This window comes from Furipterus horrens, unplaced genomic scaffold (genome assembly GCF_987537825.1).
Source record: "Furipterus horrens unplaced genomic scaffold, mFurHor1.1.pri manual_scaffold_8, whole genome shotgun sequence".
Taxonomy (NCBI): domain Eukaryota; kingdom Metazoa; phylum Chordata; class Mammalia; order Chiroptera; family Furipteridae; genus Furipterus; species Furipterus horrens.
The window spans coordinates 63,305,653-63,318,763 of NW_028327178.1; the positions used below are offsets into that span (position 1 = coordinate 63,305,653).

The 13,111-nt window shown below is 42.9% G+C and overlaps 1 protein-coding gene across 1 annotated transcript in view; it reads left to right on the forward strand.

The window, feature by feature from the left end:
• PYGB (glycogen phosphorylase B) overlaps nucleotides 1-13,111 on the forward strand; it is a 90,008-nt gene that overhangs the window by 12,465 nt on the left and 64,432 nt on the right. Inside the window, 6 exon segments of the mRNA XM_090285016.1 lie at nucleotides 651-782; nucleotides 3,189-3,231; nucleotides 3,234-3,299; nucleotides 3,705-3,784; nucleotides 4,737-4,880; nucleotides 5,471-5,557. Of these exon segments, the coding sequence (XP_090141142.1) occupies nucleotides 651-782; nucleotides 3,189-3,231; nucleotides 3,234-3,299; nucleotides 3,705-3,784; nucleotides 4,737-4,880; nucleotides 5,471-5,557 (552 nt within the window).

Here is a 13,111-nt window from a genome sequence, read left to right on the forward strand (position 1 = left end):
AGGGAGACAGCTGGACCCTTGGCACCCATGGGCTTGTGACATCATTTTCAAAGAAGTGGGCTTTCAAGTGATTATTTATTTATTTTTAACTAACAGTTATTGAGATATCAAGTTTTTAATATATTCACAAAGTTGAGCAACCATCACCACTCTGTTTCCAAAACAATTTCATCACCCTGAAAGGAAACCCAACACCCATTTGCAGTCACTCCCCAGTGCTTGCCAACCATTCATTTGCTTTCTCTCTGTGTGGATTTGACTGTTCTAGACATTTCATATACATGGAATCATATGATATGTGGGCTTCTTTGACTCAGCATAAGGTTTTCAAGGTTTATTCATGTTGTAGCCTGCATCAGGACCTCTTTTTATTACTTTTTTATTGCTGAATTCAGGTGATTCTTAACGTCTTTTCACTTTGATGCATTTTTCTGAATTTTGTATAAGTTTGTTTTCTAAAGTGTTAATTTTTAAATATGTAGCCTTGACTAAAATTAGAAATCTTTGCATTGTAAGCAGGCTGTTGTTTTGTTTCAGTACTAGACAGAGCCATCTTAACATGGTTAGTGAGGACCAAGGACAGGGTCAGCCTAGTGCCAAGGACCCTCTTCCTCCCCTGAGAACTCAACTTGTTACTGGTTGCTTTTCAGGTAGAGGAGGCAGATGACTGGTTGCGCTATGGAAACCCTTGGGAGAAAGCCTGGGTGGAGTACATGCTTCCTGTGCACTTCTCTGGGAGAGAGGAGAACTCTCCCAAGGGAGTGAGGTGGCTGGACACTCAGGCACCTACCCTGATGTTTCCCAGAAAGCGTGGGCTGAGGCACAGTGACCACTTGGGTTTTGTTGTTGAATTGACTTGCTTTTGGGAGTGAGTGGGAGGTATGCACCTGTATGAGCCACCATAAACTTCCCTAGAAGACCTAATTCAAGGTAGAAGCCTGCGAGGTTTTCTTCTCCTTGTATACCCAGTTTTTTTACATCTTGTCAGGAACTGTCCAGACAGTGAAAAATGCTGAACATAAAGCCACCCTGGAGCTGTGCGTTGGGGTGGAGATTAGCAATTATTTAATGGCAAGCAGAATAGCATTGTGACAGGGACAGGGCATTGATCCCCTGGAGGATATGAATGGCTCCCCAGCAGGTGCTCAATGTGCTCTCGTGTCACACCTAGTACAGGTGTGACCCACAGCTCTCAGTGGTACCGCAGGTGCAGTTCACCAATTTCTCTGAACCCTCAGAGCTTCAGATGTGTGGAGAAGCGTGGGTGGGTGTTCTGTCACAGGGCATAGGCCCTCTTTCCTACCTGAGAACTGATGGCCAGACCAGGAAAATAGCATGGAGTAGTTGGAAGAATGTGGTGTCAACCACAGCAGAGTACAGTTGTGGAGAGTCCAGTCCAGGGTCAGAGATGGCAGAGAGAACACATCTTGGTGCTTGAGGAGGAGGAGATAGAGGAGAGATCCCATGAGAGGGGGATAGTTGGTATGAGTAAAACACAGTTCTCTATAGTGATGTGGGTAGGATGAGCAAAAACAGGGTGATCTGGGAGAATGGGATAGTCACAGGCATGCAAAAGTGAGTCATTTAGATTTTCTGCAACATAAGTTTTAAATAGCGTACATGAGGTTAGAGCTGGCTGGAATCCTGAAAAGCCATAAGTAGTATTTTATTTGAAAAAGTAGAGAAGGGGATTTGGTTTTTTAAATGTGTGTGCTTATAGAAGATAAACATGTCAGTGTACGTAAGGAGGTCTTGAGACTGCTGGGACATCCCAGGATGAGGAGGGCCTTACCCTGGAGGCTTGGCCATGGAGAAGGAAGGAGAGTTGAAGATGCTATGCATGGAATGTAACTTGCTTGGACAAGGCCATGGCGGTAGGAGAGCAGAGGGCAGGGTAAAGGTTGAGAGATCAGAAGGGAAAGATGACACTGGAGCTTTAACCTGATAGTACCCTTATGTAGTCCTTTGTGGCTGCTGGAGCTGACTTCCTCTTGTAAAGCCACACAGTTGCACTTGTATGAGCCACCAAAAGCATGCTCGAGTGAGAGAAGGCCCATCGGAGGGTCTGAAGACTGGAAGAGACCTTGAGGATTATACATTTCTTCCTGAGCTTCCCAAGAACAGAGCTGTCAGGTGGGCATTGGGAGGGGGTGTAGCAGCCTTTGTGGGAAGAGAGCTGGTCTTTTCTTTTCTGTTGGGGGCAGAGTGTGCAGGCTGGTTTGGTTTTGTTGAGGGTTAAATATCAAGGCATATAATATGAGGACCCTTTCAGCAGATGTGGGAATGGAGGTTGGAAATGGAAATAGTGTTTTGGGGGAAGTTAGTTGAGGTGAAGGTGTGGAGGGCAGTGGATGGGGACATGAGAAGAGTGGCTGCTGAGGGAGCATGAGCCAGGTTAACACTGTGGCCCCCTGAGGAGCTGAGGTGGGAAGAATTCTTAAGTTGGTATGAATACTGAAGGTAAAGCTAAAATGACAATGTGATCTGAGGAAGGTATTCAGGGGCTTGCCTATCATGTCTTTTTTTTTTTTTTTTTTTTTGCTTAAAACAATAAACATTTATTATTTCACAGTTTCTTATAGTTCTGGAATTTGGGATTGGCTTAATTGGACAAGGCTCGCTCAGAGTCTCTTAAGATCCTGCAGTCATCTGAAGGCTTCACTGAGGCAGAAGACCCACCTCCAAGATGGCTCACCAATGGCTGGCAAGCTGATGGCTGTATGTTGAATGGTAGCCTCAGTTGCTTCTCATGCAAACACTTCACAGGACCTTGAATGTCTTCACAACATGGTGGCTGGCTTCCAACTTTTCCTTTCCCTTCTGGGCTGTCCCCTTTGTTTCCTTCAACTAATGTGTCACTTTTTCAACCAGGACCATAATGATCTTGTCTACATGAGGATTCAGTCAAGACTCTTCACATTTCTATGCTGACCAGGAACTATTCATATGCGCGCCACCGCGGTGCAGCCGCCCACCACCCTTGGAGTGGGGAGGGGGTTGGAACTATGGCAGGTTGGGTATGTTTTAAGCAGAAGGAGAAAAGCCAGAGGAGGATGAGCAGGTGGCCCTCAGCAGGGCTGCAGAATGCTGTTTCCTGCAAGGCTGGCACTGCTCTGCAGGTGGGCCCAGGACTGGGGACTGTTCCGGGTTGGCTCAGTCCTGACCCTGACCATCTTTCCCTTGGTCAGATGGTGTTGGCCATGCCATACAACACCCTGGTGCTGGGCTACAAGAAAATACCGTCAACACTATGAGGCTATGGTCTGCCAAAACGCCCAGTGACTTCAGTCTCCACAGCTGTGCATTGTGCCTTTTCGACTCTGTTGGGTGACTTATCCCAGACTCACTTGCACAGCTCCTGTGCTCTCTCTGCTCTCTCACTGCTACAGGTGGAGGGCAGGTTCTTTGTAAGCAGGGACTTCCCAGGGAAGGCCCAAAGGCAAAGGCACTGCTCCAGGCCCAGGCCCTCAGCAAAGAACTAGGGTTCTCGGGCCATGCAGGGTGCATGGGGGATATATATAGCACGCATCACTTCTTTGAGGGGTTGGGAGTGAGGCAGGCAAAGTAGCAGCTCTGGGGGTGCCTTCTGTCGGGGATTTCTTGTCCTTAGGTTGTTCAGGGAAGCAAGCATAACACCACGAAATGAGGGCACACAGGAGAAAGGATGTGGGGTCCTGACCTCACCATCTCGCTTCCACTTTTGGTTAACATGGGCAGCTATATTGAAGCAGTCCTGGACAGGAATCTGGCCAAGAACATCTCCAGAGTGCTGTGAGTAGACAATGTGAGTAGCTTCCACAGTTAGTTCATGTCTGTGCTGATCCTCTTCTAGTATAGGCTGGGGCTCTCTTCGAGGACCTACTTGCTGGTGAGACCACGTAACTAATGTCCAGGCAGTTTCTGCTTTCCTGGTACCACTTTCCCAAGAAGTAGATGACCCACTTGTCAAGTGGGGACAGCAGTCCCTGTTTTGCAGTAACACCTTGAGATACATGACAACCATGGTTTGAAAGGTTCTTAGCCACACCCGCCTCATACTAAATGAAGGTCACAGTCACATTCTCCATTGCCATTGAATTTAGTGTCTGGTGGAATTTTTGTTGCTGCCAGAAGAGCACCCTTGAAATTTGCCTGTCTTAGTGGGTTGTGTGTGTTTTTATTTTATCCAAGAAATATGTACACATAGAAATATGTACACAATGACAAAGGCCATGGGTGCTGATAGGCTCATAGTAAAATGCCTCCTCCCTCCCGTTCCTGAAATTTTGGGGAGCTTCTAAAGCTTCAGGCACAAGACATTTTCAGAATGGACTTTGGAGGTTGCATTTCTGGGTGGCTCGGTTGTTCCTGGCATTCAGCCCATCGCAGTTAAGGGACTGGACCTTCTTGCCCAGTGTCCTCACACAGGATAGTGTTACCCTTTGCTGGCTGTCCTTATGCTCCCTCCTGGTCTGAAAGTCACAGCAGGTTAGGCCACTTATGACCTTCTGCCTGTGTCCTTGAGCTTCAGGTCATCTGACATCTGGGCTCCAAGATTGTGAGGACTGGGGCTTCAGCATCACCATGCTGGCACTCAAGGACTCTTCTTTCATTCACACACACACATCTCTGCAGTTTCTGGGGAAGGAGCCCCTGAACCCCAAGCTTAGTGCTCTATCCTGGGTCTAGCAGGCCCCATGAGTGCCTGTGATGTGTCCAGTGGCTGAGTTGGTGCTGGAGGTGTTCTGTTTCTGCAGTTCTTTGAGGGAAAGGAGTTCCACTTGAAGCAGGAGTACTTTGTGGTGGCTGCCACCGTGCAGGACATCATTCGCCACCTTAAGTCCCCCAAGTTTGGCTGCTGGAACCCAGTGAGAACCTGTTTTGAGATGTTCCCAGACAAGGCTTGTTTGTTGACTTGGGATTTGAGCTCAGTGTGGAAGAACAGGATGCTCTCAAGCCTGGTTTCTTCCTCAAAGCTGGGGCATGGATAGAACAGCAGCATCCCCTCATCTTGGTCTCCTTGTCATTGGGGGGTGGGGCAGTCCCCCTTCTTTCCCAACCAGGTCTACACTAGGCCTCACTAGGAGTCAAGGCAGCAAGGGCACTGTAAAAGGCTTCTGTGGGCAAAGTTGGACATGTTTGGCAGGCTCAGTTCAGTGATTTTAAATAAATCCCACATATCCTAGGTGACAGAGTCTTGGATGGTGGGAGTCCTGCCGTTCCTGGACACCTTCTGTAGAGCTAACATGAGGCAGAGTTGACCTGTGGGGTCCTCCCAGTCCTTCTCTGTGGCCCTCAAGCCCTGCTTCTGCTCCTTGGCTGGTTTTTAAGCTGGGCCTAGTACCTGTGCTGTGCTGTCTACTCCCTGCTGTCAGCCCTATAGACTCCTCTGGGGTGGGCGGCTGGAGGACCTCAGGCCTACACATGCTGACCATGTGGATCCACTCCCTGGGTGCAAGGTGATTAAAGGTATCACTTTGTGCAACTTCAGGTTGCCATTCAACTGAACGACACCCACCAAGCCCTTGCCATTCCTGAGCTCGTGTAGATCCTGGTGGAGAAAGTGGACTGGAAACAGGTACCATGAGGAGAGCATAGGGTAACAGTGTCTCCTTCCTGGGTGTTGGGTGATAGCATTCCCCACAGAGTTGGGAATATGGAGTGATGGTGTCCCCTGGAGACGTGGGCACATGGAGTAACAGTGTCTCCTGCAGACCTGGGTGTTGGGTGATGGTGTCCCCCTGCAGAGCTGGGCATGTAGGATGATGGTATTCCCTGCAGAGCTGGGCATGCGGGGTGATAGTGTTCCCCTGTATATCTGGACACATGGCTCACTGTGTTTCCTGCAGAGCTAGGCACATGGGGTGACAATGTCCTCTTCAGAGCTGAATACATGGGTTGGTGGTGTCCCCTGCAGAGCTGGACACATGGGGGTGCTGATATTCCCTACAGAGGTGGGCATGGGATGATGGTATCCTCTTGACTTTGGAGTCTGTCTCAACAATGGTTGTGAGTACTGAGCTAGTCCTACAAAACTGAAGAAGGTCTCTCCCCTGTGGCCTTGGCAGAATGTAGGGACATTTTCCCCGAGATAACAGGGTCTATGGGGAGGAGAATAAAGTTTCAGGAGTGGGTCTGATATGTCTCCCAAGGGACCAAAATACAGTGAATGGAAACAGGGGTGCAAGGGCACAGAAGAACAACTTTTTTAGAAGCCAAGAAAGAGATTCTGACATTTCTTAGGGCTCCTAATATTTATTTTCTCTTCTTAGAAATCATGACAAAAACTCCTGAAGTATTAAAGGACTTTACATCTTTATAGGTTTGTTTTAGGTTCTTTAGTATAGTGGTGTATTCCTGATCTAGTCTAATTAGAGCAACATGTTAAATCATAAAACAAAATTTATCCTGTTTTATAGAACCTAGAGCCTCTCTGTAGTTTTGGGGTACACCTGATGGGATTAGGTGACCCATCTTGGGTCCTATCCACTCCTGGCCAGTGCTCTCTAGACTGTGAGTGTGAAGTCAGTTTAGTGGAAATAAAGTAGAAAACTGCTCAGTGCTCTGTTTTGTTTACTAATAAAATATAGTTTACAGAGAACCCTCATGTACTATTGGTGAGAGTGCAGTCACTAAGAAAAATGGTATGGCGGGTCCTCAAAAAATGAAAAATGGAACTTCTTCATGACCCAGCAATTCTTCTTCTGAGTATATGAGTATATCCGAAGAATATACACCCCCATGTTCATTGCAGCATTATTTACAATTGTCAAGGTGTGGAAGCAACCCAAGTGCCGATCTGTAGACAAGTGGATAAAGAAGAAGTGGTACATATATACAATGTAATATTAATTGGCCATAAAAAAGAATGAAATCTTAACACTTGCACAGCATGGATGGACCTAGAGAGTATTATGTTAAGTGAAATAGGTCAGTTGGAGAAAGACAAATACCATATGATTTAACTTATAGGTGGAATCTAAAGAACAAAATAAATGAACAAACAAAATTGAAACAGTGAAGTAACAATAAAAAATAAATTGGAACTGTGTCATAGACACATAGATTAGACTGATGGTTTCCAGAGAGAATGGTGGTTGGTGGATTGGGTGAAAAAGATGAAGGGATTAAGAAATACAAATTGAGAGTTACAAACTAGTCACAAGGATGTAAAGTACAGCATAAAGAATATAGTCATGGGGAAGATTTCGTAAAGTTTGTGATTATCTAACAACTATGCAGTATACCTGAAACTAATACAAAATGATATTGAATGTAAACTGCAATTGAAAATTAAATGAGGACTGTGGGGGAAGATGGCCGCGGAGCAGGGACAGTGTTCTCAGCTCGCTCCTGTTAAGGAGAGAATCCAGCAACAAATGCAGAGAGGAGTGACTGATAGCACCTCCACAAAAGATCTCTAGACAAGTTGGGCAGAGTGACTCTCAACCAACTAACCAGAGAAAAAGATCCACCAAAAAGTAGCTGAAATACAACCAGACAGATTAAAGAAATATCATCAAGGACAACACAGACGGAGATCCAGGAGGGCGGAGGAGTAAGTGGAAGCTACACTAACCTCCTCCAAGGACCAGCCAGTGCTGACTCAGCCCCAGTACAGCAGACAGACCATTCCCCTCCAAGTGGCATTAGACTAAGGGGAAATAAAAGCCCTGCCTACAGGAATTAAGCTGCCACACCCACAGCCCTTAAGCCTGACGGCCAATCACAGATTGAATATATTAACAACTAAAGAAGAGAGACAAAGGCAGTAGATCACTGGAAGTCCCCAATAGGCTGCCTAGGGCCAGTCTGGTACATGACCTGACGCTACCAGACGCAGATCCAGGAAGAGCAGATCATTCCAAGAGCACCAACAAACAATAGGAATCACAAAAATGAGGAGACAGAGAAACAACCCTACATCAAAAGGAAAGGTAGAATCCCCAGAGAAAGTGCTAAATGAAATAGAGGGGAGCAAAATATCAGATATGGAATTTAAAACATGGATTATGGAGAAGCTAAATGAGCTCAGCAGAAACTACAAAGAACTCCAGGGAAACTACAAGGAACTCCAGAAAAACTACAAGGAACTCACAGAGAATTACACGAGCATGAAAAAGGACATAGAAGCTATCAATAAGAGCCAGGAGGAAATGAAGAATACGATCTCTGAATTGAAGAACACAGTAGAAGGAATTAAAAGCAGGCTAAAGGAAGCAGAAGATCGGATCACCGAGCTGGAGGACAACGTACACAAAAACTCCCAGACAATGCAACAAAATGAAAAAAGACTGAACAAGACTGAAGAGGTTCTAAGACAGCTGCAGGACAACATGAAATGTAATAATATCCGTATCATAGGAATTCCAGAAGGAGAAGAAGAGCAAGGGATAGAAAAACTATCCCTTGAAAAACTAATGACAGAAAACTTCCCTCATATGAGGAGAGAAAGAGTCACGCAAATCCAGGAAGCAAATCCAATGAAGATGAACCCCAACAGGCCCACCTCAAGACACATCATAATTAAAATGGCAACATTCAAAGACAAAGAGAGAATCCTAAAAGCAGCAAGAGAGAAACAACTAATAACATACAAGGGAGTTCCAATAAGGCTATCCTCAGATTTCTCAGCAGAAACACTACAAGCCAGAAGGGAATGGCAAAAAATATTCCAAGCAATGAAAAACAAAGACCTACAACCAAGAATACTCTACCCAGCAAGGCTCTCATTCAAAATGGAAGGCGAAATAAGGAGTTTCTCAGACAAAGGAAGACTAAAAGAATACGTCTCCACCAAACCAGCAATGCAAGAGATGCTAAAGGGTCTGCTCTAAGAAGATAAAGAAACAGAGAGAGACAGAGAAGAACACGAGTACAAAGGGGGAAAATGACAATGAATAAGTATTTATCCATAATAACCTTAAATGTAAATGGATTAAATGCTCCAATTAAAAGACATAGGGTAGCTGAATGGATTAGAAAGAATGACCCACATATATACTGTCTACAAGAGACACACCTTAGAACAAAAGATCTACACAGACTGAAAGTAAAGGGATGGAAAAAAGTACTTCAAGCAAATGGACATGAAAAAAAAGCCAGGGTAGCAATACTTATATCAGACAAAACAGATTTCACAGCAGAGTCCATAAAAAGAGACACAGAAGGGCATTTCATAATACTTAAGGGAAAAATCCATCAAGAAGATATAACCCTTATATATATATATATATGCACCCAACTTAGGAGCACCCAAATATATAAGGAACATTTTGAAAGACTCCAAGAAAGATACAGACAGCAACACACTCATCATAGGGGACTTTAACACCCCATTGTCAACAATGGACAGATCTTCAAAGCAAAGAAACACCAAAGATATTGAGGCACTGAACAACACTTTAGATCAAATGGACTTAGTCGATATATATAGAAGTTTTCACCCCAAAGAAGCAAAATATACATATTTCTCAAGCGCACATGGGACATTTTCAAAGATAGACCACAGGGTAGGACACAAAACAAGCCTCAATAAATTCAAGAAAATTGAAATTATATGAAGCATCTTCTCAGATCACAATGGCTTAAAATTGGAAATCAACCTCAAGGAAAAAACTCAAAAACATTCAAACTCATGGAGAATGAATAACATGCTATTAAATAATGAATGGGTTAACAATGACATCAAGGAGGAAATCAAAAAGTTTCTGGAAACTAATGATAATGAACATACAACAACCCAAAACCTATGGAATACAGCGAAAGCAGTCCTAAGAGGAAAGTTCATAGCAATACAGGCCTACCTAAAAAAGCTAAAAGAATTTCTAATAAAAAATTTAACCCTACAGCTACAAGAACTAGAGGAGGAACAACAAGCAAAACCCAGATCAAGTAGAAGGAAGGAAATCATCAAGATCAGAGCAGAATTAAATGACATAGAGTCTAAAGTAACAATTCAAAAGATCAACAAAAGTAGGAGCTGGTTCTTTGAAAACATAAACAAAATTGACAAGCCTTTAACCAGGCCCATCAAGAAAAAAAAGAGAGAGGATCCAAATAAATAAAATTAGAAACGAAAGAGGAGAAATTACAACTGATACAACAGAATTACAAAGAATTATAAGAAATTATTACGAACAACTGTATGGCAAGAAATTTGACAACCTAGAGGAAATGGACAAATTCCTGGAAAACTATAGTCTTCCCAAACTGAATCAAGAAGAAGCAGAAAGTCTGAATAGACCAATAACAGCTAGTGAAATTGAAGCAGTAATCAAAAAACTCCCAACACACAAAAGCCCTGGACCGGATGGCTTCACAAGTGAATTCTACAAAACATTTAGGAAAGAACTAACTCCTATCCTCCTCAGACTATTCCAAAAGATACAAGAAGAGAGAAGACTCCCAAACTCGTTCTATGAAGGCAGTATAACCCTAATTCCAAAACCAGGTCAAGACACAACAAAGAAAGAAAACTACAGGCCAATATCGCTGATGAACATAGATGCTAAAATCCTCAACAAAATATTGGCAAACCGGATCCAGCAACACATTAGAAAGATCATACACCACGATCAAGTAGGATTCATCCCAAGGATGCAAGGATGGTTTAATATTCGCAATCAATAAACGTAATACACCACATAAGCAAAATGAAAGACAAAAACCACATGATCATATCAATAGATGCGGAAAAAGCATTTGATAAAGTACAACACCCATTTATGATAAAAACTCTCAGCAAAATGGGAATAGAGGGAGCATATCTCAACATAATAAAGGCCATATATGAGAAACCTGAAGCCAACATCATACTCAATGGGCAAAAACTGAGAGCATTCCCCCTGAGATCAGGAACAAGACAAGAATGTCCGCTCTCTCCACTCCTATTCAACATAGTCTTGGAAGTTCTAGCCACAGCAATCAGACAAGAAAGAGAAATAAAAGGCATCCAAATTGGAAAAGGGAAGTAAAACTGTCATTATTTGCAGATGACATGATAGTGTACATAGAAAATCCTTTAGACTCCACAAAAAAACTACTCAACCTAATAAGTGAATTCGGCAAAATAGCAGGATACAAAGTCAACATTAAGAAATCGAAGGCATTTTTATACACCAACAATAAAAACTCAGAGATAGAAACTGAAAGAAAAATCCCATTTACCATAGCAACAAGAAAAATAAAATACCTAGGAATAAACTTAACTGAAGAGGTAAAAGACCTGTACACAGAAAACTACATAACACTGAAGAAAGAAATTAAAGAAGATACAAATAAATGGAAGCATATACCATGCTCATGGATGGGAAGAATCAACATCATTAAAATGTCCATACTACCCAAAGCAATTTATAGATTCAATGCAATCCCTATTAAAATACCAACAACATATTTCACAGACCTAGAACAAATACTTCAAAAATTTATATGGAACAAAAAAAGACCCCAAATAGCCACAGCAATTTTGAAGAAGAACACAGTAGGAGGAATCACAATACCTGATATCAAACTATACTACAAGGCCACGGTAATCAAAACAGTCTGGTACTGGCATAAGAACAGACATATAGATCAATGGAACAGAATAGAGAGCCCAGAAATAAACCCAGGTCTATATGGTAAACTAATATTTGACAAAGGGGGAAGGAACATCAAATGGAGTGAAAAGAGCCTCTTCAACAAATGGTGTTGGGAGAACTGGATAGGGACATGCAAAAAAATGAAACTAGACCATCAACTTACACCACACACGAGAATAAACTCAAGATGGATCAAAGACTTAAATGTAAGCCGTGGCACCATAAAAGTCCTAGAGGAAAAAATAGGCAGGAAAATTTCAGATATCCCACATAGCAACATTTTCACTGATATATCTCCTAAGGCAAGGTAAATAAAGGAAAGAATAAACAAATGGGACTACATCAAACTAAAGAGTTTCTGCTCAGCTAAAGAAAACATCAGCAAGATGCAAAGGAAACCTACCATATGGGAAAATATATTCGCCAATGACATCTCAGACAAGGGATTGATCTCCAAAATATATAAAGAACTCATACGACTCAACACCAATGAGACAGACAACCCAATTAAAAAATGGGCAAAGGACCTGAACAAACACTTCTCCAAAGAAGACATACAGAGGGCTCATAGACATATGAAAGTATGCTCAACATCACTAGCCATCAGAGAGATGCAAATAAAAACCACAATGAGATACCACCTCACACCAGTCAGAATGGCCATCATCAACAAATCAACAAACAACTTGTGCTGGAGAGGATGCGGAGAAACGGGAACCCTGGTGCATTGCTGGTGGCAATGCAGATTGGTGCAGCCACTGTGGAAAACAGTTTGGAATTTCCTCAAAAAACTAAAAATGGAACTGCCTTTTGAACCAGCAATTCCATTGCTAGGATTATATCCAAAAAATCCTGAAACACCAATTCAAAAGAACCTACGCACTCCAATGTTCATAGCAGCACTATTTACAATAACCAAGTGCTGGAAACAACCTAAGTGCCCATCTGTAGATGAGTGGATCAAAAAACTGTGGTACATTTACACAATGGAGTTCTATGTAGCAGAAAGAAAGAAGGAACTTCTACCATTTGCAAAAACATGGATGGAACTAGAGAAAATTATGCTTAGTGAAATAAGCCAGGCAACAAAAGAAAAATACCTTATGCTGTCACCTATTGCAGGAAACTAATGAACAACACGAACAAATGAGCAAAATTGAACTTGAGGTATGTAAACAAGAAATAGACTAACAGTAACAATGGAGGAGGGGGGGAGGAAGAGAAGGGTGTAAGAAGGGGAAGGGTCAAGTAAAAAAAAATGTATGAATGACCCACGGACATGGGCCACTGAGTTGGGACTGAATGTGGGGGAAGGGAGGGGCAGGGTGCAGGGAAGCAAGAGGGGTAAAAGTGTGAGACAACTGTAATTGAAAAACAAACAAAAATTTTTTTTTTAGTGGTTGAAAACTGAAAATATGAAGAATGGAAATGCCAGTTCAGTGAATATTAGGACAAAGATGTTCCCTCACGTTGTATATTTTTCTCCCTATTTGATCCCTCCAGAGTTTGGCATTCTAAACAAGTAAGTAATGACATAAGTTCCTTTG